At 42.6% G+C, this 26,985-nt stretch overlaps 1 protein-coding gene across 2 annotated transcripts in view; it reads left to right on the top strand.

Annotated features, from left to right (window-relative positions):
* Positions 1 to 2,527: 2,527 nt before the first annotated feature.
* hexb (hexosaminidase B (beta polypeptide)) overlaps positions 2,528 to 26,985 on the top strand; it is a 64,064-nt gene continuing 39,606 nt past the window's right edge. For both annotated transcript variants that reach the window (XM_068029536.1, XM_068029535.1), the window contains exons 1-7: positions 2,528 to 3,028; positions 14,330 to 14,395; positions 16,281 to 16,327; positions 17,962 to 18,072; positions 19,118 to 19,219; positions 21,851 to 21,980; positions 23,923 to 24,103. In XM_068029536.1, coding sequence (XP_067885637.1) covers positions 2,596 to 3,028; positions 14,330 to 14,395; positions 16,281 to 16,327; positions 17,962 to 18,072; positions 19,118 to 19,219; positions 21,851 to 21,980; positions 23,923 to 24,103 — 1,070 coding nt within the window. In that variant the 5' untranslated portion in view covers positions 2,528 to 2,595. The remainder of the gene's footprint in view (positions 3,029 to 14,329; positions 14,396 to 16,280; positions 16,328 to 17,961; positions 18,073 to 19,117; positions 19,220 to 21,850; positions 21,981 to 23,922; positions 24,104 to 26,985) is intronic.

Below are 26,985 nucleotides of genomic sequence, written 5' to 3'. Positions count from 1 at the left end.
AAGATAGGCTCAAAGATATTTGAGAGAAGCATAGATCTAGTGGTAATTTGATAGAGGTTTATAAGATGAAGGGACTAGGTTGTGTTTGTGTGGGCATTCTTCTTCAACTTTAACTAGGATAGGGAGTCACAATCTCAAGTAATGTAAAGGCAGAACGAGGTTAGATGTCAGAAGGTTGACAATGCATGAAGCGTACGTTGATTTGCCGCATATCTTCAAGCATGAACTCTACCTGTTTATGGTTGGGGTGTAGATCATCTCCTACAAGAGGTAGGTACCACATAACATTAATCAGAACTAGAGTGGTCTCCTGGGCTAGCTTCAATTGCCAAAAGGGATTGGAGATGCAAGTTCGAGTAAACGTTTGGGACCTTTAATTCTGACTAGTCACTGACCACTTTGGCTACGAGGCATTTGGTATAAGCAGTAGTAAGTTTATTAAGTGGAAGCACAAATAGTATAACAATGTGGTACTTGGTAAGGCAGTACAAACACCAGCTCCGGACTCTCCAGAGATTGAGGTGCTGTCTCCTGCTCTGTTCTTGTTGCTGCTGTGTTCTTGTCGACCATAGTCTGTCTATCTCTTCTCTTGCTTGTGTGTTGAGCGTCACAAGACTTATACCCTTTTTGAGTCTAGGCTTGTGCTGTATTAGGGTGACTGATTAGTTCACACTTGAGTAGGGTGAAACCTCATCTTAGCCAATGTGATTAGTTTACTATTATTTTATTATTGACCTGATTAGCTTACCATTATTTCATTATTGTCCATTACTGTACTGTAAATTTACATGTCCCTCATGCATGGTGTTATTGTTTACTAAGCAGGAGACCCTTTAGCTAACATAGTTAACATAGTTTTTAATCTGAGCTATTGTCTTATTATAGCGTTCAGCAGACGAAAATGCATATCCAAGCAGCCAAAGGTCAGAATATTTCCTGACCTAAGCTGTTATAACAGCTTGACATTTCTTTCCATCATACTCCATTCATTGGAATCTTACATTATTTAAAAATTATGCCTCACTTCTCAGCATTTTCCGAATTCATACTTCTACACTAACCTACAGAGAGGAACTTTCAAGACTTTTTCCCTCTAATTGACCTGGGGTTTTATCTGGTTTTTCACCTCTCCCAGGAGATTACATTGCTTCTGGAAGTGGTGGAAATACATGTCTGGTGATATACACATCATATTTTTGTGGGATAGGCCGTCATTTTTCGTATGGTCCCTGAAGTTGTTGTTAATTGGCAATTTGGGTATAAACTCAAAGGACCAAGGTAGAAATTTGATTTTATTTCCCGCAGGGCGATTGGAATATGGAATGATTTATTATATGTCTATGACTCTAAATGTATATTGAGGCAAAGACGATAACCTCATTTAAAAGGAAATTAGGTCAATGTTTTTAAAAGGAATATAAATTTATACTGGAACAGGGTACAGAAATGGGATTAGAGTATATAATTCTAGTTAAAGAACTAGCACAATGAACTGAATGGCCTCCTCCTATGCCATAGTTTGCAAAGGATTATTAGAAATATAGAATTCTCTGTCATGAACTGCTGTTGAAGCAGAGGCCATAAACTTTCTTAAAAGGATATTAGGCAGTTTCTGGAAACAAGATAAATGTTAAAAAGTATGGGGGCAAATGAAAAATTGGCTTCCTGGAGAAAAATATCAATATACTTAGTGATTAATGGACTTGTTCCTGTACTGTGACATAGTTGTTGATATTAGGGTGTTAGTTCAGGGTGACATTTATTTTAATTAAAAAGGCAGTTCCCACTCCCTCTAGATCTATCGAGCTGTATTAGTTTATCAATAACACCTGATCCCCTCCAGGCCTATCTGGGATAAAAACAAGAAATGCTGGAAATACTCAGCAGGTCTGGCAGCATCCATGGAGAGACAAGCAGAGCCAACATTTATCTGGGTGTTCGTTAAAGAGAGCAATCCAAATGTCCAGGATAAACAGAACCCAAAGCGGGTGGGTTACTCTGGTTGCCAGCCTCTTTTCTATGGTATTGCTTGTGCTCAGGTGGCCCTGGAGAGGGAGCACGTGGTGTCAGCAGGTACACTTGAGGCCTTCCGTGACTGGTGGGCATCACAGGGTACAGTTTGCATCCTGAATGTTTACAACAATATTATCATTTAATTATTCCATGGGCACTTGATGGAAATAAACTTGCAGGGCTATGGGCATTGAGCAGGACTGATTGGATTGCTCTACAGAGAGCTGTCATGGACTCCATAGGCGGAAAGGCCTCTTTCTGTGCCGTAATGACTATAATATTTACATTCTGTGATTCTCGTTTGTTTTTATTGCAACTGTGGTGCCCGAGAAGGCGCAAGCTTTGTTAATTTTTGTTGTTGCCGGCCGGTGGCGCTGGGGAGGCAACTGTGCCACCCCAGCAGGTGCAATTATGTGAAGGACATAGGCAGGGCGCTAGGACCCAGCGGAGGAGGGTGGCGGCACCTTCCGACCGTTGAAGAGGTTTTTAAAAGTGCGTCACGTGGGCGGCGCTGCTCACATGACCTTTTGCTGAGGCTTGTTAAAGCGGGCGCAAGCAGGGCGGACCCCACTCAGAGCAGCGATGGTACGGCTGTGGAGTGTGTCTTTGCTGCTCATAGAGCTACTGCTCTGGCCCGGCTCCGCTTTGTCCCATCAGCCCTGGGAGGAACTGTTGTATGAGCCCGAGTTCCCGCTGGAGCTGGACTCTCCCTCCGGTTCCCTCTGGCCCCTGCCCCAAAGCGTCCACATCGCCCCCGAGGTTTACCGGCTAAGCGCCGTCACTTTCCAGATCGTTCACTCGCCCTTCTCCACCGCCTGGGTCGGCTGCTCCATCTTGGACAGCGCCTTCCGCAGGTACTTCTACTACATCTTTAGCAGCTCTGCCCAGAGTCGTCAGCCAGGGCCGGTTGGTGGCGGCGGCACCGGCGCCGTGGAACTCGAGCGCCTTCAGGTCACTGTTACCGCCAGTGACCCTGAGTGCAACCAGCATCCCAGCATCACTTCCAACGAAGTCTGTGAGTAGTGTTCCGCACCCTGGTGTGTACCCGGAAAAGATGCCCCAGGGCGTCTGCGGCGCCGTATAAATACAAAAGAACAAAGAAAATTACAGCACAGGAACAGGCCCTTCGGCCCTCCAAGCCTGCGCCGATCCAGATCCTCTAGCTAAACATGTCGCCTATTTTCTAAGGGTCTGTATCTCTTTGCTTCCTGCCCATTCATGTATCTGTCTAGATACATCTTAAAAGACGCTATCGTGCCCGTGTCTACCACCTCCGCTGGCAACGCATTTCAGGCACCCACCACCCTCTGCGTAAAGAACTTTCCACGCATATCCCCCCTAAACTTTTCCCCTCTCGCTTTGAACTCGTGACCCCTCGTAATTGAATCCCCCACTCTGGGGAAAAAGCTTCTTGCTATCCACCCTGTCTATACCTCTCATGATTTTGTACACCTCAATCAGGTCCCCCCTCAACCTCCGCCTTTCTAATGAAAATAATCCTAATCTACTCAACCTCTCTTCATAGCTAGTGCCCTCCATACCAGGCAACATCCTGGTGAACCTCCTCTGCACCCTCTCCAAAGCATCCACATCCTTTTGGTAATGTAGCGACCAGAACTGCACGCAGTATTCCAAATGTGGCCGAACCAAAGTCTTATACAACTATAACATGACCTGCCAACTCTTGTACTCAATACCCCATCCGATGAAGGAAAGCATGCCGTATGCCTTCTTGACCACTCAAGAAATAACAGTATATTCTCATATGGCAACACTGAAGCAAAGGATCTATAATTGGGGAGAATGATAAAACTGCATGCACAACCTTGAAAGAAAAATTGTGTTTTTACAATGTCTGCCCATCCGTTTTAAATTCTTCACATTATGAGGGTAAACGATTGTAGCAAATAGAATGAATGGATCTTGAGAAGATGCAATATATTTTTAAGAGAAAATGGGAAATGGTGAGAAGGCAGGTATTGCAGTTTAGATCAATTAACAAGGGAGCATGATGTATGTTATCTGCTATTTTGTGCTGATCATGAGATCTCTGACAGTGCCATGGAGCAGGACAGATATAGCCCAAGACCCATTCTCCTCCATCTTTGATCGGAGTCCTGTCAAGCGATGAAATGTAGCTTCTAAATTTAAGACGAGCATAAAGACTTTTTATATAGCGCCTTTCAAGCACTCGGGACGTCGTCAAAGCCTTATACAGCCAACGAAGTACCTTTTCTTATAAAGTATAGCCGTTGTTAAAATGTGGGAAATGTTGCAGTTTGTGTAAAGCAAGCTCCCACAAACAGCAATGTGATGAACAGCAAAATCTGCCATATTATCTGAAGTAGGGTTTCTGTCGTTAGTGAGACGTTTCCTTGCACCTTTCAGAGTTTAGTGCAAGTTGCTCAGTGAGTTGATAACTGCAGTGAGTGAATCTAGGACCTGAGGCATCAGGACACCTCACCACCTTAACTAATCAGATTGAAGGATTGTGAAATACACAGTGGGAGAACTGAGAAGGAAGTCTAAATTAGAGTGGGTAAATTCAATGTCAAATTAGGTATAGAAAGAGAATTAGAGACTCAAAGACAGGATAAAGAGTGAAAAGTTGAACTTTTCTTTGACTTTTGTTTAAAAAGGGAGGAAGGGGTAGATTGAGTAATGACAGGCCAGTGAGCCTAACCTCTGGGCAAATTATTGGAGAAAAATTGAGTGACAGTATAAATCATTTTAGAAATCTATGCCCATCAGCATAGATTTGTTAAGGGGAAGTCATATCTGTCTGACTTCTCGTTACCTTCTCAAAAAATTCAATGAGGGTAGTACGTTTGATGTAGTCTGTGGATTTTAGCAAAACTGTAGACAAGGTGCCACTTGGCAGAACAGAAAAAAAATAGGAGCAAGAGTGGACCATATGGCCTATCAAGCCTGCTCTGCCATTCAATATGATCATGGCTGATCTTGGACTTCACCTCCACTTTCCTGCCCACTTGCCATATCCCTTGAATCCCTGAGAAACCAAAAATCTGTCTATCGCAGCCTATAACATATTCAATGATGGAGCATCCACAACCCTCTGGGCTAGAGAAGTCCAAAGATTCACAACCCTTTGAATGAAGTAAGTTCTCTCCATTTCAGTCCTAAATGATTGGCCCCTTATCCTGAGACTGTTTTAGATTTCCCCCCGTGTTTTCGATTTCCCCAAATAGCAGAAACAATATCTGTATCTACCCTACCCAGCCTCTTCAGAATTTTGTATGTTTTAATGAGATCATCTCTCATTCTTTCTTAAATGTGGAGATTAAAACTGCACACAGTACTCCAAGATATGGTCATGCCAAAATCCTGTACTGACTGGTCAGAAAAGATAAAAGCAAAATATTGTAGATGCTGGAAATCTGACTAAAAACAGAAAGTGCTGGAAATACTCAACAGTATGGCAGCATCTGTGGAGAGGGAAACAAAGTTAAGGTTTCAGGTCTGTGACCTTTCATCAGAACTGGCAAGGGTTAGAACTGTAATTGGCTTTGAGTGAGTGAAAGGGGGGGTGTGGGGTAGAACAACAACAAAAGGGAAGGTGTGTGATAGGGCAGAGGCTAGGAGAGATCAAATGACAAAGCTGTCATGGAATAGAAGGCAAAAGGAGTGCTAATAATTGTTGTAAAAGACAAAGCATTAGTCCAGGGAGTGTGTTAATGGCAGAATAATGAGCAGTTCTGTGCGAAAGTAAAAACTTGAAAATCCAAGTTTAAGATGGGCACATGGTTAAAAAGTAAAATATTATAAAAGAAAAAAAAATGACAGTCAGGCTCTGAAATTGTTGAACTCAATGTTGAGTCCAGAAGGTTGTAGAATGCCTAATTGGAAGATGAGGTGCTGTTTCTCAAGCTTGCGCTGAACTTCACTGGAACACTGCAGCAGGCCAAGCACAGAAATGGGAGCAGCATGGTGAATAAAAATGGCAAGCAACCAGAAGCGCAAGGTCATGCTTGTGGACTGAGCGGAGATGTTCCGCAATCTGTGTTTGGTCTCCCCAATTTTGAATGACTGCATTGTGAGCAACGAATACACTATACTAAATTGAAAGAAGTACAAGTAAATCGATGCTTCACCTGGAAGGAGTGTTTGGGGCCTTGGATGGTGAGGATGTAAAAGGTGTAAGACCCCCTCTCTGGTCTAAAGGTTCTTGTCTTTACTCTTTATCAATTGCACACAACAACCTGGATACTGTTTCACTAAATGTGATACACCTTTATTAAATCTCTCAGCAATAGTACATCTTCTCAATGGCACTGGTTGCTTAGGAATCCCACAAGCTATGGTCCATCTCAGGTGGTCAGTCCTTTGACAGATCTCCAAGCATGACTTCGGAATGGCTGACCAGGCCTTTCTACCTATTGCAGTAACAATGTCCTTGAGGGCTGTGGCTTTATATACCTTCCTGACCCTGGCCCTTGGCATATAAGGCAATACCTTAAATCGGATTATCCGATTGGGTTATTAATCCCATCCTGGCCATCCAGGACCACTCCCATGTGGTCATATCCTGCCCTCAGCCAGGGGTGTCTCTGGGGACAAACAAATAATGAGTGTGATTCTGTATCTTGGGGCAGGAAGAAGGCCATTCGCACACTTCTGAGTGGCCGTTGTCTAGTTCAGTTTCTGTGTGCGTGTGTGCATTCACCACAGCCAGCTTATGTTCATTAATATGAAAGAAATGAAAGCATGCTTTACGTGATTAACACTGATTAATACAATTAAGGTAAATGGTACAATGGCTTACAGCATCCACCCTTTGTGTATAATTTCAATTTTGGAGAACATTTCTATGCTTACTTAAGCTTTTCCTGCTCTGCACGTAGCTTCTAGCCCATTATGACAAGAATCAACTGCAGAACAACTAACACGAGAGATGATTTGTATCCAGGGGTGGACTTCAACATTACTCGTCCAGACCCATAACATTTCCCACAAAGGCCATTGTTTAACAGTCTGCATTTCCTGCAGGATCTCCTGATTTATCTGATATATTTTCTGGGATTTTTCAATCTCTTCCTGCAGCTCGACCAGATGTTCTGGTAGTGGGGGAATATCATAACCAAATCTTTCCACGTACTTCTGCAATTTTCCTTTTACCTGTGTCCCTGGCTTTAATTTCAGTGCTGTTATGATGGTAAATATTCACCAATTCTCTTTTTCCCTTACCCTTGCGGGTCTCGAGTAAAACAAAATTTAGGTAGGGTTACTGGGCATTTCAAATTCAACCCATACTGATAGCATTTCCTGTTCATGGTAACATGATACTCTCCCTCCCTGACATAGGCTACCTGAATAGGCTTAAAGATTGCCTTCACTATCTCCTTGGTGCAATTTACTTCTCTGACGTCAAACCCACAGGTCAATTGACCATGCTTTTCCATCCTATAGGGACACACCACTTTACCCCTTCGAGTGTTACAACCCTTCAGACAGGTTCCCATTATATAATCACATAAATTCACTGCATCTGGTAATATATCATAATACTGTCCAGTGTTATCCTCTTCTATAATCTCTATTCTAGACCCTATATATCGGAAGTGGTGTCACTCCATGCGGTATTACCGGAAAGTAAAGTACCAATCCCATCACCTTAACACTTTCCTTTATACAATCTATCTGTACAGGATATACCTGCACTAAACCTCTGGATTTTACCAGCCCCCCCGATGTCGGGGATCGTGGTGGGGCGGGGGCTGGAAAATACCTCCGGGAGAGGCCCGCCATGGGTCTCGATGCTGGGAAGGCCCCGCCCCATTTTACCAGCAGTGGCAAGGCCTCAGGGCGGCCTCTTTCTCTTTTCCCCCCCCCCCCCCCCCCCCCCACCCCGCCGCTCAGCAGAAAAGACTTCATTTACATGTTTAAATAAATGATAAACAAATAATTACCTCGTCGCGATGGCCGTCCCAGACCGATATTCCGGCTAGCTGCTGGAATTCCTGCGCCTTCAGATCTCCATTTGGAGATCCAAGGTGGGACACTGGTGGGGTGGGGGAAGAAGTGAAGTCTTTGGGGTGGGGGGGGTGTGGTGGGAAATGGCAAAAACAAATGCAATTGGTTGAGGTGGGAAGTGGTTCAAGGTTAAAGTAATGAAAGTTAGGGGGAAAAGGTAATGATCAAACATTTACTCTTTTTTTTTGGGGGGGGTGGATAGGGCAAATAATCAACTGATTATTCATGGGGGGTGGTGGCAGAAGGTATTGGAAGTGTGGATACATTTTTTTTTATATATGTACCTTTAAACAGAAGGGGCTGAAGACCTTTAAAAATGGTGCTTGCATGGTGGTGCCAGATGCCATTGCCTGGTAAAGAGTCCCCGCCCCCTCTACATCATCAGGGATGGGCAGTCCACCCCCTCCATGTTAATGAGTCGCCGTGCACATTTCGCACATGTGCTGCGTCTGTTTTGAAGCTCACCGCAGAGCTGACTATCCCTGATTAATCTGTGCCTTTCTAAGCGGCAGTTTATATTATCTCTGAATTGATTCCAATAATTTGCCCACCATCAAGGTCAGACTGACCGGTCTATAATTATTTGGCTTATCCCTCTCACTCTTTCTAAACAATAGTACAATGTTTGCAGACCTCCAATCCTCTGGCACCTTGCCTGTATCTAGTGAGGGTTTGAAGGTGAACCTCAGAGTATCCACTATTTCCTCCCTGGCTTTCTTTAACAACCTGGGATACAATTCATCCGGCCCTGGTGATTTATCTGCTTTCAAGGATGTCAGACCCTCTAGTACTTCCTCTCCAATTATGCTTATCGTATCTAATATTTCACACTCCTCTTTTTTACTACAACGTCTGCATCATCCCTCTCCTTTGTGAAAACAGAGACAAAAAACTCATTAAAAACCCTGCCCATATCGATGGCATCCATGCACAAGTTCTGTACATGTCTGATGGGCCCTACCCTTTCCTTTAGTTATCTTCTTGCTCTTAATATACTGAAAACATCTTTGAGTTTTCCTTGATTTTACTGTAATCTTACTGTAAATCTTTTTTAAAATTGCTAACAGCAATTAATAGACCCCATACTTGTAATAGTTCATTTTCTGTGCCAGATGTTTGGCAGTAATTAACAATTGCGGTGTAATTAACACAACAGAAAAGGAAAGCTTATGTCCGACACCAAGAACTCAATACTACAGAAAGCTGAGAGAAGTATAGAAAGTGGAGGGGTGAAATCAAAAAGGAAATGAGGAAAGCAAAGAGAGCATGCAAGCAAAATCAAGGTGAACCCAAGATGTTTTATCAATACATTAAGACTAAGAGAATAACTATTGAGAGAGTAGGGCTCATAAAAGACCAAAAAGGTAGCTTATGTGTAGGGGCGGAAGATGTTGGTATGGTTCTTAATGAATACTTTGCGTCTGTCTTCACAAAAGAGGGGGATGATGCAGATATTGTAGTTAAGGAGAAGGATTGTGAAGTATTAGATGAGATGAACATAGGGAGAGAGGAAGTATCCTTGAAAGTTGATAAATCACCAGGGCTGGATGAAATGTACCCCAGGCTGTTAAAAGAAGCAAGGGAGGAAATAGCAGAAGGTCTGGCCATCATTTTCCAGTCCTCACTGGATACAGGTGTGGTGCCGGAGATAACATTGTACCTCTGTTTAAAAAGGGAGTGAGGGATAGACCGAATAATTACAGGCCAGTCAGTCTAACCCCAGTAGTGGGCAAATTTTTGGAATCAATTCTGAGAGACAGGATAAATCAAGGATAGTCAGCATGGATTTGTTAAAGGAAGATCTTGTTTGACCAACTTGATCGAATTTTTTGAAGAAGTAACAAGGAAGATAGACGAGTCTAGTGCAGTTGATGTGGTCTACATGAATTTTAGCAAGGCTTTTGAAAATGTCACATGTGGCAAACTGGTTTAAAAAAAAAATAAAATCCCATGGGATCCAGTGAAATGTAGCAAGGTGGATACAAAATTGGCTCTGGCAGGAAACAAAGGCTAATTGTTGATAGGTGTTTTTGCAACTGGAGGGCTGTTTCCAGTGGCGTTCCGCAGGGCTCGGTACTAGGTCCCCTGCTTTTTGTGGTATATTAATGATTTGGATGTAAATGTAGAGGGCATGATCAAGAAGTTTGCAGACGACACAAAGATTGGTCGTGTGATAGATAGCGAAGAGGATAGCTGTAGGCTGCAGGACGATATTGATGGTCTGGACAGATGGGCAGAAAAGTGGCAAATGGAATTCAACCCAGAGAAGTGAGATGATACATTTGGGGAGGTCAAAAAAGGCAAAGGAATACACAATTAATGGGAAAATTCTGTGAAATGTAGAGGAAGTGAGGGACCTTGGTTTGAATGCCACAGATCTCTGAAGGTAGCAGGGCAGGTCAACAAAGTGGTTAAAGCATATGGAATCCTTTCCTTTATTAGCCAAGGTATAAAATATAAGAGCAGGGAGGTTATGCTGGAACTGTATAACTCATTGGTTAGGCCACAACTTGAGTCCTGTGTGCAGTTCTGGTCACCTCATTACAGAAAGGATGAATTGCATTTGAGAAGGTACAGAGGAGATTTACAAGGATGTTGCCAGGACTGGAAAAATGCAGCTATGAGGAAAGATTAGATAGGCTGGGGTTGTTTTCCTTGGAACAGAGAAGGCTGAGGGGAGATCTGATTGAAATGTACAAAATTTTGAGGGGCCTGGATAGAGTGGAGGTGAAAGGTCTATTCACCTTAGCAGAGAGGTCAGTGACGAGGGGGTATAGATTTTAAGTGATTGGTAGAAAAATTAGAGGGGAGATGAGGAAACACTTTTTCACCCGGAGAGTGGTGGGGGTCTGGAACTCACTGCCTGCAAGGGTAGTTGAGGCAGAAACTCTCAACTCAGTCAAAAGGAATCTGGTTATGCACCTCGAGTAATCTGCAGGGATACAGACCAAATGCTGGAAGGTCAGATTAGAATAGGTGGATCGTTTTTCGGCCGGCTCAGACGCAATGGGCGAAGTGGCATCTTTCTGTACCTTTTAAACTTTCTATGATTCTAAAACGGTACTTCTGCTTGAAATGACGAGACGACTTTCTGTGGCAAGTTTTTAGTTCATGTACTTGTACCAATACAGGAATTTTGTGACATTGAATGCATGTTAATGCTGACACAGGTACACCAACAAAATGCTATTTTTGCAAAGCTAACAGTGGAGCAAGTTGGACAGCAGCTTTTCAAAATTGGCATTTAACCCCACATCTCGCCTCAAGTTGCTGTACCATTTGCCCATAAATAATGGCATGTCCTTAGCCTCGCTATTTATAGCAAAATCTTGGCCATCTGGAGTGGGACTGTAATGCACAGCCTTCTGATTCAGTGGTGATAATGCTACCAGTCAAGTGGTGACCTCTGCTATATTTGTTCAGAATCTGTGAATAAACGTATAGCAGGAATTTTTCTGATTTTGGAGGCGGGCTTCAAAAACAGTGGTGCGCATGTGCGGGATTCGCTGTGCGGAGCGGCCGCGATATTTAGCGTGCTAGCTCATTTACATGGCGGGGTTGGAATTCCCACCCCCAATGTCGTCATCAGGGTGGGTGCTCCATCTCTGGCAAGGGCTTCTTGCCCTTCACTTAAATTAAAATATTTAAAGTTACCTGACCTGAAAAATTGACATGTGGGAGTCTTTCAAACGTCAGCTGATTAGAAACCAGGACCAGCATCTTCCTGTGAGGAAGAAAGACAAGTTTGGCAAGTTTCGGGAAGCTTGGATAACATGGGATATTGTGAGCCTAGTCAAAAAGAAAAAGGAAGCATTTGTAAGGGCTGGAAGGCTAGGAACAGATGAAACACTTGAGGAATATAAAGACAGTAGGAAGGAACTTAAGCAAGGAGTTAGGAGGGCTAAAAGGGGTCATGAAAAGTCATTGGCAAACAGGATTAAGGAAAAGAGCAAGAGGGTAACCAGGGAAAGGGTTGGCCCACTCAAGGACAGAGATGGGAATCTATGCGTGGAGCCAGAGGAAATGAGTGAGGTGCTAAATTAGTACTTTGCATCAGTATTCACCAAGGAGAAGGACTTGGTGGATGATGAGCTGAGGCAAGGGAGTGCAGAAAGTCTGTCATCTCATTATCAAAAAGGAGGAGGTGTTGGGTGTCTTGCAAAGCATTAAGGTAGATAAGTCCCCAGGGCCTGATGGGATCTACCCTAGAATACGGAGGGAGGCAAGGGAAGAAATTGCTGGGGCCTTGACAGAAATCTTTGCATCCTCATTGGCTACAGGTGAGGTCCCAGAGGACTGGAGAATAGCCAATGTTGTTCCTTTGTTTAAGAAGGGTGGTAAGGATAATCCAGGAAATTATAGGCCGGTGAGCCTTACGTCAGTGGTAGGGAAACCTGGGATTCTTCGGGACAGGATTTACTCCCATTTGGAAACAAACAAACTTATTAGCGAGAGACAGCATGGTTTTGTGAAGGGGAGGTCGTGTCTTACTAATTTGATTGAGTTTTTTGAGGAAGTGATGAAGATGATTGATGAGGGAAGGGCGGTGGATGTTGTCTATATGGAATTTAGTAAAGCCTTTGACAAGGTCCCGCATGGCAGACTGGTGCAAAAGGTGAAGTCACACGGGATCAGAGGTGAGCTGGCAAGATGGATACAGAACTGGCTCTGTCACAGAAGACAGAGGGTAACAGTGGATGGGTGTTTTTCTGAATGGAGGGATGTGACTAGTGGTGTTCCGCAGGGATCAGTGCTGGGACCTTTGCTGTTTGTAGTATATATAAATGATTTGGAGGAAAATGTAGCTGGTCTGATTAGTAAGTTTGCGGACGACACAAAGGTTGGTGGAGTTGCGGGTAATGATGAGGATTGTCAGAGAATACAGCAGGATATAGATCGGTTGGAGACTTGGGCGGAGAAATGGCAGATGGAGTTTAATCCGGACAAATGTGAGGTAATGCATTTTGGAAGGTCTAATGCAGGTGAGAGGTATACAGTAAATGGCAGAACCCTTAGGAGTATTGACAGGCAAAGAGATCTGGGCGTACAGGTCCACAGGTTACTGAAAGTGGCAACGCAGGTGGATAAGGTAGTCAAGAAGGCATACGGCATGCTTGCCTTCATTGGTCGGGGCGTAGAGTATAAAAATTGGCAAGTCATGTTGCAGCTGTACAGAACCTTAGTTAGGCCACACTTAGAATATTGCGTACAATTCTGGTCGCCACACTACCAGAAGGACGTGGAGGCTTTGGAGAGGGTACAGAGGAGGTTTACGAGGATGTTGCCTGGTCTGGAGGGCATTAGCTATGAGGAGAGGTTGGAAAAACTCGGATTGTTTTCACTGGAACGACGGAGGTGGAGGGGCGACATGATAGAGGTTTACAAAGTTATGAGCGGCATGGACAGAGTGGATAGTCAGAAGCTTTTTCCCAGGGTGGAAGAGTCAGTTACTAGGGGACATAGGTTTAAGGTGCGAGGGGCAATGTTTAGAGGGGATGTGCGAGTCAAGTTTTTTCCACAGAGGGTGGTGAGTGCCTGGAACTTACTGCCAGGGGAGGTGGTGGAAGCAGATACGATAGCGACGTTTAAGAGACATCTTGACAAATATATGAATAGGAAGGCAATAGAGGGATATGGGCCCCGGAGGTGCAGAAGATGTTAGTTTCGGCAGGCATCAAGATCGGCGCAGGCTTGGAGGGCCGAATGGCCTGTTCCTGTGCTGTACTGTTCTTCTTTGTTTATTAAAAGTTTTTCAATCCCCTCTCCCACCACCCTAATGACTACACACTTTTTATTAATTGCCCGCTACCCCTCAAAAAAAGTAAACTCTCAATCCCGACCTTCCCCCACTGAACTTTCTTCACTTTAACCTTCAACCCCAACAATCGCAATGGTTTTCCACACTCCCCACCCGGTCCTGAAAACTTACCTGCTCCCCCACTCCCCCCTCCCAACCAGTGTTCTGTCTCGGATGTCTGAATAGAGATCCAAAGGTGGGGGAGTTCCAGCAACTGGTGATGAGGTAAGTATTAATTGATTAATTTAAATACATTGAAATATTTAAATTAAAGGTCCTGCTGCCGAGTGACGGGGCGTGGGTGGCTGCCACAAGGCCTCACTGCCGCTGGTGAAATGGGGCAGGGCTTTCTTGGCATCGAGGCCCGTGGCAGGCCTCCCCGGAGGCATTTTCTGGGCCCCCCTGCCACGAACCCCGACGTCGTGGCGGGGGGGGGGGGGGGGGGTGGGTGGGGTGTGGCTGGTTAAAATCCCGCTTAATGACAGGTTTTTTTTGTCTACTTTTTAAATTTTTGTTCCTCCTTTTCAGATGAAATCAGCATTACTCAACCTGTAGCTACTCTGAAAGCAGAAAATGTGTGGGGTGTTCTGCGAGGTAAGAATGCTGCACCACTTTTATCTTGCTGAACTGGCTATTTTGTCTGTATTGTACAAGTTGGTTTGAAATACACTGGGTTGAATTTTACAGACCTCCCCAATGTCAGGGGGAGCGGGGGGTGGACCTGAAGATGCCTCCGGGAGAAGGCTGCCACCTACTTGAAGTCCCGGCCCGATATTGCCGGCGGCGAGGCCTTTTGGCGGTATTCCCCTGCTGCTAGACGATGGGAACAATATTAACGTAAATTAATTAATTTCAATTAATGAATTAATTACCTTTACGCTCCGCCGTCTGTTTCGGTGTGATATTTGTGCTGCTGGGTGGCACTCCTGCGCCTTCGGATCGCTGTCTGGGAACTGAGGCGGAACACTGGTGGGGATGGGCGAGGAGGTAGATTTCTCGGGGGGGGGGGGGGGGGGCGTGGAATGGGGTCAAAGTCATATCATTGGTGGAGGGGTTGGTGGGAAGGGTTATAGTGTGAAGTTTCTGCACATTGGAGGGAGGAGAGGGCAAGTAATTAATTTTATGGTTATTGGGGGGGGGGAGGTGGGAGAGGGGCACAAATAACTTATTTAATTTTTTAGATCAATATATCTTTTAAATATTTAAATTGAACAGCAGGGTTCGAAGCCCTTTAAAAATGGTGTCAGCACCTGTTCACAGGCAGCTGACTCATTGCTGGGGATGGACAGCCCACCCCAGCTATTTAAATGAGACGCCGTGCTTAATATCGCGGTGGCTCTGTGACAAGTGGCCCGTGCGGACATGCTGCCATTGTTTTCGCCTGCCGCTGATTTTGGCGGCGGGAGTATGAATTTCAGCCCACTGTGTATCTTTTACATTGTTCTGGGTGTGCAATATATTTGGTTCCTCTGGGTAAGAGAAAGAAGATAATGTGCTTCTAAAATTAAGTAAAATTTGCTTATTAGTATTAATGGATATTTGCTCGCACCAGGAAATACAGGCAACGTATTTTTTTTTAAAGATTGACATTCATATCAAAATGACATCTGCCTGAGCAGAAAGGCACACTGGGTTACTTACTGAGGAGAATTCTAGTATATTTTATTTAATGTAAATAATTGTACTGTGTGTTGCACACAGTCACTGACATATTACTTTATAATGAGTGGAGCATTATGCCATCTAACTGCATTATTTTTCTGCTAAAATGTAGTCCTTAAGACTACAAGTTGCTGTGCCTTTGGAGGTCAATTGGTTTTGATTACTTTTAGGCAGATCCTGAAGTCCGAAGAAACCACAGGCTTCTTTAAGTGTGACTTCTGAAGTCAATACGTAAACTTTTGGGCTGGTTAAGTAGGAAAAGGTTGAGAAATTAAATATACAAGTGATCTGCAGTAAATGGAGAAATAACAAGTTTAAAAAAAAAAGCCAGATGTTCTGTATGTGCTTCTCAAAAGGGGGAAGATAGTGTCATTAGAGCGAAATGGGCAATATGTAAGGGTGAATGACTATGTTCCCTGTAAGCTGCAGCAACCTGAGGGTTCCCGTGTAGGCTGCACACAAGTTGGCCCTTTTAAGTTACCACTTGTGCACAGCTGTGCAAAGTAGTTTAAAGGACCCACACACTTTAATTTTTTTGTACCGTGCAGGAAATTTGAGGGTCAGTTGGTGAATAGCCATGAACCTGAATCTTAGCTCCATCTGTTCCTTTCCTTAAAAATATATTCATGTAGTCATAATTGTGTCAAGTCAGACTTAGTCTAATATTAAACTGTTCAGTGTGGGAGAAAATTACAAAACAAATTTTTTTTTCACAAGGATTTCTTGTTACTGTTAGACTTTTTATGGGCTAGCTAAACTGTTAATTCATTTTGGTATTTTAAGTGGTAAATATTTGTATAATTAAAATTTGTTTCAGGACTCGAGACCTTCAGCCAATTGGTCTATGAAGATGAATATGATACTGTAAGCTATTTTCAGAAATTTTGCTTTGTGAAAATTTTAGACACTAATAGTTTTTCTATTGCTCTCTTTCTGTCGTAATGTTTCACAGATTGTAGTTTGACACAATTGTGCTGCGACCTTTAGGTTTTTTCAAGTATAGGCCTTATTTAACACGTTTAGCCAGCTAAGCGAATAATCAATTACCACCTATTTGTGCTTTAAACTCATTGCTGACCATAATGCATTTGTGTACCAACTCTAGAATTGATGTATTGTCTTTGTTTCGTGGACAATGGGGTTCATCCTATGCTTAACCCTATATTGTAATTCTCTACTTTTCTAAAGAATTTGCTGATGTGTAATTTATCATTTGTATGGGATTACTTATCCATGTTTGTCTTTTTACATGTTTGAATTAGGCACCTAGCTCCAGAGATTACTACTGTAAATGGCAGAATAACAAGTTTTTTTTTTAAAAAAGCTACATGTTCTGTGTGGGGTTCTCAAATGGTAGATAGTGTAGTAAGAGCAAAATGGGCAATATGTAAGGGTGGATGACTATGTTCCCTGTAAGCTGTAGCAACCTAAGAGTTCTTGTGCAGGCTGCGCACAAGTTGGCCCTTTTGAGTTATTGCGTGTGCATGGCTGTGCAAAGTATTTTAAAGGACCCAGACACTTAAATAAATTTCCTACATGCTACAAAAAAAATTCAAGGGTTAGTTGGTGAATAGCCATGAACCTGAATCGTAGCTCCATCTGTTCCTTTCCTGAAAAATATATTCATGTCCTGTATATTTGAATTTGTTCTTGTGAACCACATGATGCCTGATGTATTATTTGATATGTTGGGCCAGGAAAAAACTCAGCATTCATTTACTGAAGTTCATTCTGCAACTAGTCACCTTGCTTTAAAGCAGTAGTGGTGGTTGGAATCACTGCTCCAGGGCCAGTGCAATAGTTCTGATGTCAATCCAGCCGAGGATGGGGGCCTCCTATACCCTTTCTGCCTTTTTAAATGACTGGGCTCCGGTGCAGTGAAGTTAGTACCAGCATTGCCACTTTTTTCTTGAAGCTACTTTTATGCTACAGATCTGGGATAAGATCGTATAAGTCCTGCACAATGAATTATTCGGAACTACCAAGAATGCTCGTGCAGCTTTTAAAATAAACATTGGATGGGGAGATGAAGTAAAAGTTAAAAAGTTTATAGTTTCTTGTCCTTAGCATAATGTGACTGAGTCTGCCTCACTTTAGGGTCTTTGACTATTCACAATTTTTGTACGTATTACTGTTTCAATTCCTTTGCATCCCCTCTTTCGCACACCTGGTTGCATTCCTGCTTAGCTAACGTTCTTTTAATCCCGATTTATGATGGTGTATAGAATACTTGTTCTGAGATTTGCTACTTTTGCCAAAATAAATTGCTTATAGTGAACTTGTTTTTGTTTCCTTCTCTTCCCTAGCCCTCTCGCCTTTCCTGAGACCTTCAAATTATGAACAATACCCAAACTTGATTTATAAGTATAAACAAAACTACATATCCTGTGTGAAGGAATCTGTATTCAGTGACTGGACTGAGGTTATAAGTCCCCGGGAGTTTAGTGTGGTAAATGTGTACCAATTGATCCACTTATTCAAAATATATTTCCTTTCAGCATCTCATTAATAAAACTGAGATTGTGGATTCTCCACGATTTGCTCACAGAGGAATTTTGCTTGATACATCTCGGCACTATCTACCTCTTAAAGTAATCTTTGAAACCTTGGTAAGTAGCTCTAGTGAATGTTGCTAAACTCCTTTTGTATATAAAGAGCAGTTGTTTATAATTCACTCTCCAGAAAATAACCTGAATATGAAATGAAAATCGAAAATGCTGGAAATATACAAGCCTACCTCTTAAAAAGGTGGGTTAACTGAAGGGGCTTACTTAGCTCCAGTTTCTGGTATGTTGAAAGTCTGCACGCGGCAATATTAAGGTTTTTGTTCTCTTCAGATGTTAATACAATCATAGAATAGCACAGCACAGAAGAGGCCATTTGGCCCATCCAACCTTCAGCCAATGGAAACAGTCTTACTTTTTTTGCTTTGTGCAAGTCCTTCATGATTTTAAAGACCTCTAACAAATCTCCTCTTGGCCTTCTCTACACTAAGCAACCCCAGCTTCTCCAGTCTACCCACGTAACAGGAATCCCTCATGACTGGAACCATTCTAGTAAATCTCCATACATTCTGCAAAGCCTTCGTATCCTTCCTAAAGTGTAGACACAATATTCCAGCTGTATTTCATATCTGGTTAGTGTAAATTCCCTGTTTTTTTTGTACTCTATGCCTATATTTACTAAGCTCATGTTATGTAGATCCAACCTTTTCTGTTTACACTTTGGATCTGAAGTTTTTTTTTAATGAACCTTACAGAATGAATACTTCATGCATTTTGGAAATATACTAGACGTTTCACTGTTTCTGAGCCAAGTAATTAGCACCCAAGCTTTACTTTAGAGAGCAGCTTTTAAAAAGAAAAGGAGCAAGCTATGGGAACAGTAATAGATATTGGGTACTTGTGCTCAAAAGTGAAGGGATATTTCAAACAGAGTGGCAAATAATAGCTGACTTGATTGGGGCAAGTGTGATACTGGACAGTTGAGTTACTTTGCACTGTCTTATTCATTTATTACAGTTATGGCCTCTTTATAGCCTTTTGTGCTAATGTCAGTATCTTTTTGTTATTAACAATAAGGTGGTTAAAGTTGACTATCGGTAATTCTAGAAGTTATATCTCCTAGTTTTAACACATTTTTGTTCTGTTTCAGGATGCTATGTCATTCAATAAGTTTAATGTTTTCCATTGGCATATTGTGGATGATCCATCATTTCCTTATCAAAGTATCACCTTTCCTGAGCTGAGTGCACAGGTTAGTAAAGACATTTTACCAAAGTGACTTGAACACTGGTTTCTTCTTTGGCCTCCTTATCTCGAGAGACAATGGATAAGCGCCTGGAGGTGGTCAGTGGTTTGTGAAGCAGTGCCTGGAGTGGCTATAAAGGCCAATTCTAGAGTGACAGGCTCTTCCACAGGTGCTGCAGAGAAATTTGTTTGTTGGGGCTGTTACGCAGTTGGCTCTCCCCTTGCGCCTCTGCCTTTTTTCCTGCCAACTACTAAGTCTCTTCGACTTGTCACACTTTAACCCTGTCTATATGGCTGCCCGCCAGCTCTGGCGAACGCTGGCAACTGACTCCCACGACTTGTGATCAATGTCACAAGATTTCATGTCGCGTTTGCAGACGTCTTTAAAGCAGAGACATGGACGGCCGGTGGGTCTGATACCAGTGGTGAGCTCGCTGTACAAAGTGTCTTTGGGGATCCTGCCATCTTCCATGCGGCTCACATGGCCAAGCCATCTCAAGCGCCGCTGACTCAGTAGTGTGTATAAGCTGGGGATGTTGGCTGCCTCGAGGACTTCTGCGTTGGAGATACGGTCCTGCCACCTGATGCCAAGTATTCTCCGGAGGCAGCGAAGATGGAATGAATTGAGACGTCGCTCTTGGCTGACATAGGTTGTCCAGGCCTCGCTGCCATAGAGCAAGGTACTGAGGACACTGGTTTAGTACTGTGTATAATATGTACAAAAACTTAGATTTCCAACTTTACTGCATTTGTGCCACAAGTTCATGGAAATTTGTTCTTAAGTGGATTAATAAACATTTGAGGAAAGTGCTTCTGTATTGACCAGCTTGGTGCTCAAGACTGGCATCTATCTAACCTCTGCTTTCATTTCATTGAGTTATATTTGTTTAACACTTACGATTCAAAAAAATGGTGCTTTACTATAGAGCTTCTGCTCCTTGCCTTTTTGGTAAGTTATTGATCTTTCAGTATCTTCAGTGAAGAGCTGGGAAGGCAAGCTTTGTATTTCCTATTGGGGAAAGAATTTGTGATTGAGCTATGATGTAGAAGGCTACAGTTTGCTGTAGCAAAGTACTTTGGTGTTCAAACTTAGACCTGTGTTTCTTTAATCAAAAGTATTGCTTTTTAATGAATAATTTCTTATAAAATACATGAATTGTAAAAATTGTTAATTTTAAGCCCATGCTTAAACATGTCTTAACATGCATTGAAAGCTACTGCCGTACAAGTATCCAAATCCACCTTCTCTTGCAAGTTTGGTTTATCTTACAAATCCAGGTTATCTCACCCGATGTGGAGTGCACAGTCTATGTTCATACTAAACCTAGAGAGTTTAAGCATGGGTTGGTAAGTGCTAAAGCTTGGTGACCCTCAGTTCTCCTGAATGCTAACCAGTTAAATACAGTACTGGCAACATTTCTGCTGCTGCTTCAGTTAAGACTACCAAAGTAGCAGTGGCTTGACCATTCGGTGCTGGATCCCCTCCATCTGTCTGGTTTGTGACAAGAATAGCACCATGCACTTTTTGTTTCTGTCACAACTCAGTTTTACATGTTTATAATCCAGCCTATTGCAAGACAGCTGTCCTCAAGTATAGTTGCAATTGTACAGACATAATAGTTTGCCTTTGCTTGGTTAGTAGGAACAGGGCCAAGAGCAGGAGGTGGGTCTTGATGGTGAGGTAAACTCTGAGTGCATGTGGGGTGATGTGTGAAAAATAAAGATATGGAATCCGGGCTCGGGCGGGGTGGGAGATGGGTATTTGGTGGACAAAAGTGGATGCAACAAACAACCGAGCAAATTGTCTCAATTTTGGTGTCATAGTCCATGAGTTCCTTGCACTTATTCTTGGGAAGTTTGTAGGATAGGGAAGAGGGGTTTGTGGAGACAGTCATTAGTGGAGAAAAGAAGCTAGAGATTATTTCTGTCAAAACCACTCGCTACTCCAGGATTGTCCTAGACAGTACTTGATGTGGTCCATTGAAATCTGGCAATAATGACTGAATCAGTTGTGTGCATAATGTATTCAAAATATGTCCCTTGGAATTGAGAACGTGGGAACCTGTAGTCATTGAGCTACATTTTATCGTGGGTCCAAACATCTGAAATATATAATTCTCATACTAGTATTTTGCCTTTTCGTGACCTCACCCCTCTTTCTAACTTTCTATCAGCTCCATCACATCCTGAAACAGATTGAAATCTGACTTCAAATGCAGTTCCCTTGGCTCAGCAATGGCTGTGCTTTGGGTCTATGGCCTTGTTTTGCCTCTCCTGTTCTGCTGACAGTGCTTCTGTTGAAATATCCCATTTGTTGCTTGCAGTGGATAGCAACCATTAACTTAAAACTGTAACTTTTTTCCTTACTCTGTAGTCTAGTATCTCACCACTGGTCCAGGTAGCAACATCTAACTCAGCACACATCAGGAATGCTTCCTTTTTAAAAAAAAAAAATATATCATTCAGGAGCACATTTACTCACTGAATTACATTTTCTTTGATAGATGTGATATTTTGCTTTTATTAAAAAAAAAAGTCTGAACTAAGTGTGTCAAAGGCTGTCTGGCATCCTTGTTCCTGTTGGGATTTTTCAGTTTTAATGCTGCGCTGATTTTTTTTCCCCTTTTTTATTTTGTAGGGTGCATACCATCCAGTCACTCACATTTATACAATGGCAGATGTCACAATGGTTATTGAGTATGCCCGTGAGAGAGGAATTCGAGTCGTTCCAGAGTTTGACACTCCAGGACACACACAGTCGTGGAAAGGTTACTGGATTAGCACCTAAATAAGAAATTGTATTGCCATTTTAGTGACTTTACTATGTTTCATTTGACTAAGGGAAACAAGCAATGCAGCTGAGGCTACTGATGAGCATACTGGTCAGCAGCAGTCCTTTCTGACTTGGGCAGTTTAGGTATCATAGCCTGTTTGATTACAAATGCATTTGTAATCAATCTTCAGAATCTGGACTCTTGCTTAACTGAAACTTTTTTTCTTAAAAGCAGAAACTTACAAATTACAGATAAAGGTGAGAGGAAAGCTTTTAAACTTAAATAAAAATGGGAATTGGCTGATCAGAGTATTCCTGGATATTTACTTTCGTAATTGAATGAAGATAATTTGGACAAGCAGATGTGTTTAATAAAAAGTAAATTATCCAATCTTCATTTGTAATTCTGGACCCCTTTTTTAAAAAAAAAATAAGCTCTGATATTTATGCCATGTCTCCACATCCAGTGCAGTAGTGATAGAGACCTTCTGGCCAGGAGTAGAAGTGCAACCCGGCTGTTGTACCCTTTCTTTAGTGCCCAGGGTGAGACCAGAGTTATTTCTGCAATTGAGAGTTGAGCTCCAATTCTAATTCCAGGTCTCAAGAAGGGAGGAGATCTTTTCTTTTTGTCTGAGCAATGCCATAAGATGATCAAGTATATTACAATTCATTCTTCTCCCAGTAAAAAAAAAAGTCCAGCTAAATTCTTAAATGAATTTCATACCAAAAGCTTGTCCAATTCAGGATCAGGCTATTTAACAATTTTGCTTTAATTCTTTAATCTCCTGGATTGGTTTGAATTCTGGTCCCACAGGTTAAGAAAACAGCCACTCTACAAGCCTGTCCTCAAACACTTTTAAAAGAACAATAATATTATTCAGAGTTCTCATTTTAGTAATTTCGTTAAAAACCGAGGTAATTCTGTGTGGAAAATGAAACTGAAGAGCAATGCTATGCAAAAATCTGGGTTATGTTAAGTTTACTATTGGATTGTAAAATGCTACTTTAGGTACTGGTGAAACAGTAAAATGTTGCCCTTTCACCAATTTTCCTCTGGGCTGTATTTGAGGTATTATGTACATGTAGATCAAGTCTCTTCACACTCCTATAGGGAGGAGAGGCCTTGGCAATGAGGACAGAAGAGAAATTACTGTAGAGCAGTTTAAGTGGAGTGTTGAAAGTTTATCAAAATTGTGAAGGATTTTGGTAAGGTCAATTAAGGGGAGACTATTCTCTGCAGAGTGAGTGAGAACTAAAAGGCAGAGGATTGTTGGGACCTGGATTGTTCTGCCAGAATAGCAGTAGTGGGCAAAATCTGGATGGTTATTAAAAGTTGAATGGATGAATATTTGAAAAATTTGAAATGGTATATGGGGGGGCAGGGGACACCATGAAGGTAGGGGAATGAGTTACATGGATAGAAGTCTCTCAGGAGCTGAGTTAAATGGCTGTCTCCTGTGCTTCAAGTTTGAGCCTCAATTCTAAAGGTCTAGGCCAGCAGCATGAGACTAATGTTTTAGCAACAATTAGCTGCCTTGTGCAAAGACAAAGGCTGGTTGGTGTGGGAAGTGCAAAGGTTTTATTAAGAGGTTGTAATGTGTGTCGAGGAGGAGGAAGAACAGGGTTATTCTTGGTTTCAGCTGTAACTTTGAGGCATAGTGGATGGGCCACCCCTCTGCATCTAGCCATGCTGGCCTAACCTGAATGTTTGATAACACTGGATGGAAAAGTGTGCTGTTGCCCAACACAGTTCCTTTTGCTTGGAACGTAAAAAATCACTATTTCAGTGAATACTGGGTTGTTAAAACTTAATGAGGTTCATGTGCCCACTTTAATGGGTAGATTTTTTAAAAATTGAGGAAGAACTATAGCTGACTAAACAGTGTTTTGCTAACCTCACTTGTGTAATGCAATCTTCCCCTTCCCTCTTTGTCTAGGCCAAAGAAACCTCCTTACTCCTTGTTATAATGGTGAGAAGCTTAGTGGAACCTTTGGACCTATAAATCCCTCTTTAAATACAACCTATGATTTTTTGAATCAATTCTTTAAAGAGGTCAGCTTAATGTTTCCAGATGCTTACATCCATTTGGGAGGAGATGAAGTGAATTTTGAGTGCTGGTACGTAAACTTGTCACTTTCTGAAATTTATACCTTGCTTTATTTATTCACTATCTCAATTGAAATATCTAGTCATTACTGCTGCTTAATAGCAGTAATAATTTATTAATCATATGGAGTGTAGGCTTTCTTAATGCAGTCAACCCCCAAAACTGCAAAGCACAATGAGTGGCCTTTTCAACAATACAACTGTACAGCTGTTTGTTCAAGCATGTAGTCAGACAAGGTCAGGAAACCTGCTGATCAACTATAGCCTCTTTCGCAACTGATGTATCACTGTTCCTCCAAGTGATGTTTAAAAGAGAAAATTCTGAGTGAAGCAAGAGCAAAGAATGCACTCGAGTAGGGAATTTGTGTTTCCTACCAAGAATGGCTTGATAGCAAGACCAATGGCTGAGTCCTGAAGGGTGTTGTTGCCAGACTGGGTCCGCACCAGATGGTTTTTAAAAAAAAACTGCAAGTATCCAACTTGCTCTTGTCCTCACCAACCAATTTGTTGCAGACATGTCTTTCCACTGCATAATGACCACTGCAAAGCCCTTTAGAAGCCTTTTCTCCACAGTGAGGACATTATGTAATGTGGTGCTGCTGCCATGCTACGTGCGATGGATCCAGCAGCCCAATACTTGGCATCCATCAGGTATCATGGGCTAACAGCGGTGCCAGAATGTTGCACCATCTAAAGCTGTAACAACTTGGTTGGCACATCCCTCACGCTCTTCTGTTGCCATCAACTCTAGTTAATTTTGTGGCAGGTGTTGAAGCAGATTCCAGAAGCAACACTAGACCTACCCTTGAGTAACTGAACCCTGGTGAAGTTACTACTAATGGCTACCAGCATGCTAAACACTAAACATCCAGTTACATACAGCTGAGCTGTTCCGCAAAATTGGAACAGGCTAAAATTCTGTAACCAAACAACATGCAGCTGAGAAAGGTGAGGGCTATCAAAGAAACTAATGATTCTCAACCAAGGTGGAACCCAACAGAATTAAAGGTGAACTCTTTGCAGAAGTCTTCAGTCAAAAGTGCTGTGAATAATCCTGTTCAGTCTCCTTCTAAGGACACTATCATTGCCAGTGTCCATGCACTTCCATTCGCTCCATATGGCATTAAGAGCTGAGTGTACCTGTACCAGTCACAGCAAAAGTTATGTACGCTGATAACGTACCAACTTTGCTGAACATCTGTGCACCAGAAGTAGCTGCTCCCTATCCAAGCTGTTCTTGACCTTTTAACAGCACGATAATCACCAAGTTTCTCCCTCATCAACATCTTAGGGGTCCATCGTTAACTGCCTTAACTGGATCAGCATTATCCATGCCAAGGATACAAGAGCAGAACAAAGGCTGTGTGCAATGAATGAATCACCACCTGGCCCATCAAAGCCTCTGCACCATCGACAAGGCTCCACTCAGGAGTATGATGGAACATCTGTTGCCTGGATGGTGCAGCCACAACAACACTTAGATACTCCACATCATCCAGGGTGGAGCATAGAATGGTTACAACACAGAAGAAGGCCATTCAGCCCATTGTGTCCTTGCCAGCTCTCTACAAGAGCTACTCAGCTATTCTCACTCCCCCGCTTTTTCCCAGTAGCCCTGTAAATATTTTCTCTTCAGATAATTATCCAATTCCCTTTTGAAAGCCGCTATTGAATATTCCTCCACCAGACTCTGCACTTCAAAAAAAAAAAAATTCCTCATGTCACCTCTGGTTCTTTTGCTGCTATCTCATGATTTTGAACACCAACCTTCTCTTCCTTGTCGAGAGCAGCCCCAGCCTTCGCCGATCTATCCTCATAACTGAAGTGTCTCATCCCCAGGACCATTCTCTTAAATCTTTTCTCCACCCTCTCTCTAATGCCTTCAGATCCTCCCTAACGTGTGGTGTCCAGAATTGGCACCATACTCGAGTTGAGGCTGAACCAGTGTTTATAAAGGTTTACCATAATTCCTTGCTTTTGTACTAATGCTTCTATTTATAAGGTCCAGGATCCCGTATGCCTTATTAACTACTTTTTCAGCCTGCCCTGCCATCTTTAATGATTTGTGCATATATACCCCAAGGTGTCTCTAGTTCCTGTACCCACTTCAGAATGGTATCTTTTTATATTGCTTCACATTTCTCTGCATTAAATTTCATCTGTCACATGTCTGCCCATTTCCCCCAGCCTGCCTTCTTCAAGTCTACCACTATCCTCTCAGTTCAGTGTCCTCTTCAAATTTTGAAATTGTGCCCTGCAGGCCCAAGTCTATGTCGTTAATATAGATCAAGGAAAAACAGGGGTCCTAACTCCGACCCCTGGGGAAGCCCACTATATGGGCTGGGTTTTGCAGCATCCCCACACCTGACGTCAGGGGCCATAAAATGTCTCCAGCACAGGCCCAGCCCGATATTGTCAGTGGCCACCCCACTCTGGAGCCAAATCTGCACGTTAAAAAAAAAATGTAAATTAGTGAATAAGTTACTTATCCGTTCCTACTGTCAGGCCCCAAGCCATATTGGTGCAAGTTGCTGGCACTTTCGCACCTTCGGGTCGTGGTCTGGGGATCCGAAGTGTGACACTGGTGGGGAGGGGGCAGCAGGTAAGGTTCTCGGTGCAGGGTTGGGGGGTGGATGTTGCAGGGGTTTGGGGTAAAACTAATATCATTGGTTTGGGGATGGTGGGAAGGGGTAAATTTTAAAGTTTATGAACTTTCGGGGGGTGGAGCTTAGGTGGGCAGGGGAATTGTTTTGGGGGTGGAAAGGGAAAGTTGTTAATTACATGGTTATTGGAGGGGGTGGGAGAGGGGCAAATTAAATGTTTACACCATTTTTTTTTAAAAAACAACATCTATCTTTAAAAATTAATATTATATTGAGGGGCTCGAAGCCCT

Source organism: Heterodontus francisci, chromosome 4, assembly GCF_036365525.1.
Source record: "Heterodontus francisci isolate sHetFra1 chromosome 4, sHetFra1.hap1, whole genome shotgun sequence".
Lineage (NCBI taxonomy): Eukaryota > Metazoa > Chordata > Chondrichthyes > Heterodontiformes > Heterodontidae > Heterodontus > Heterodontus francisci.
This window is presented reverse-complemented; position numbering and strand designations above follow the sequence as displayed.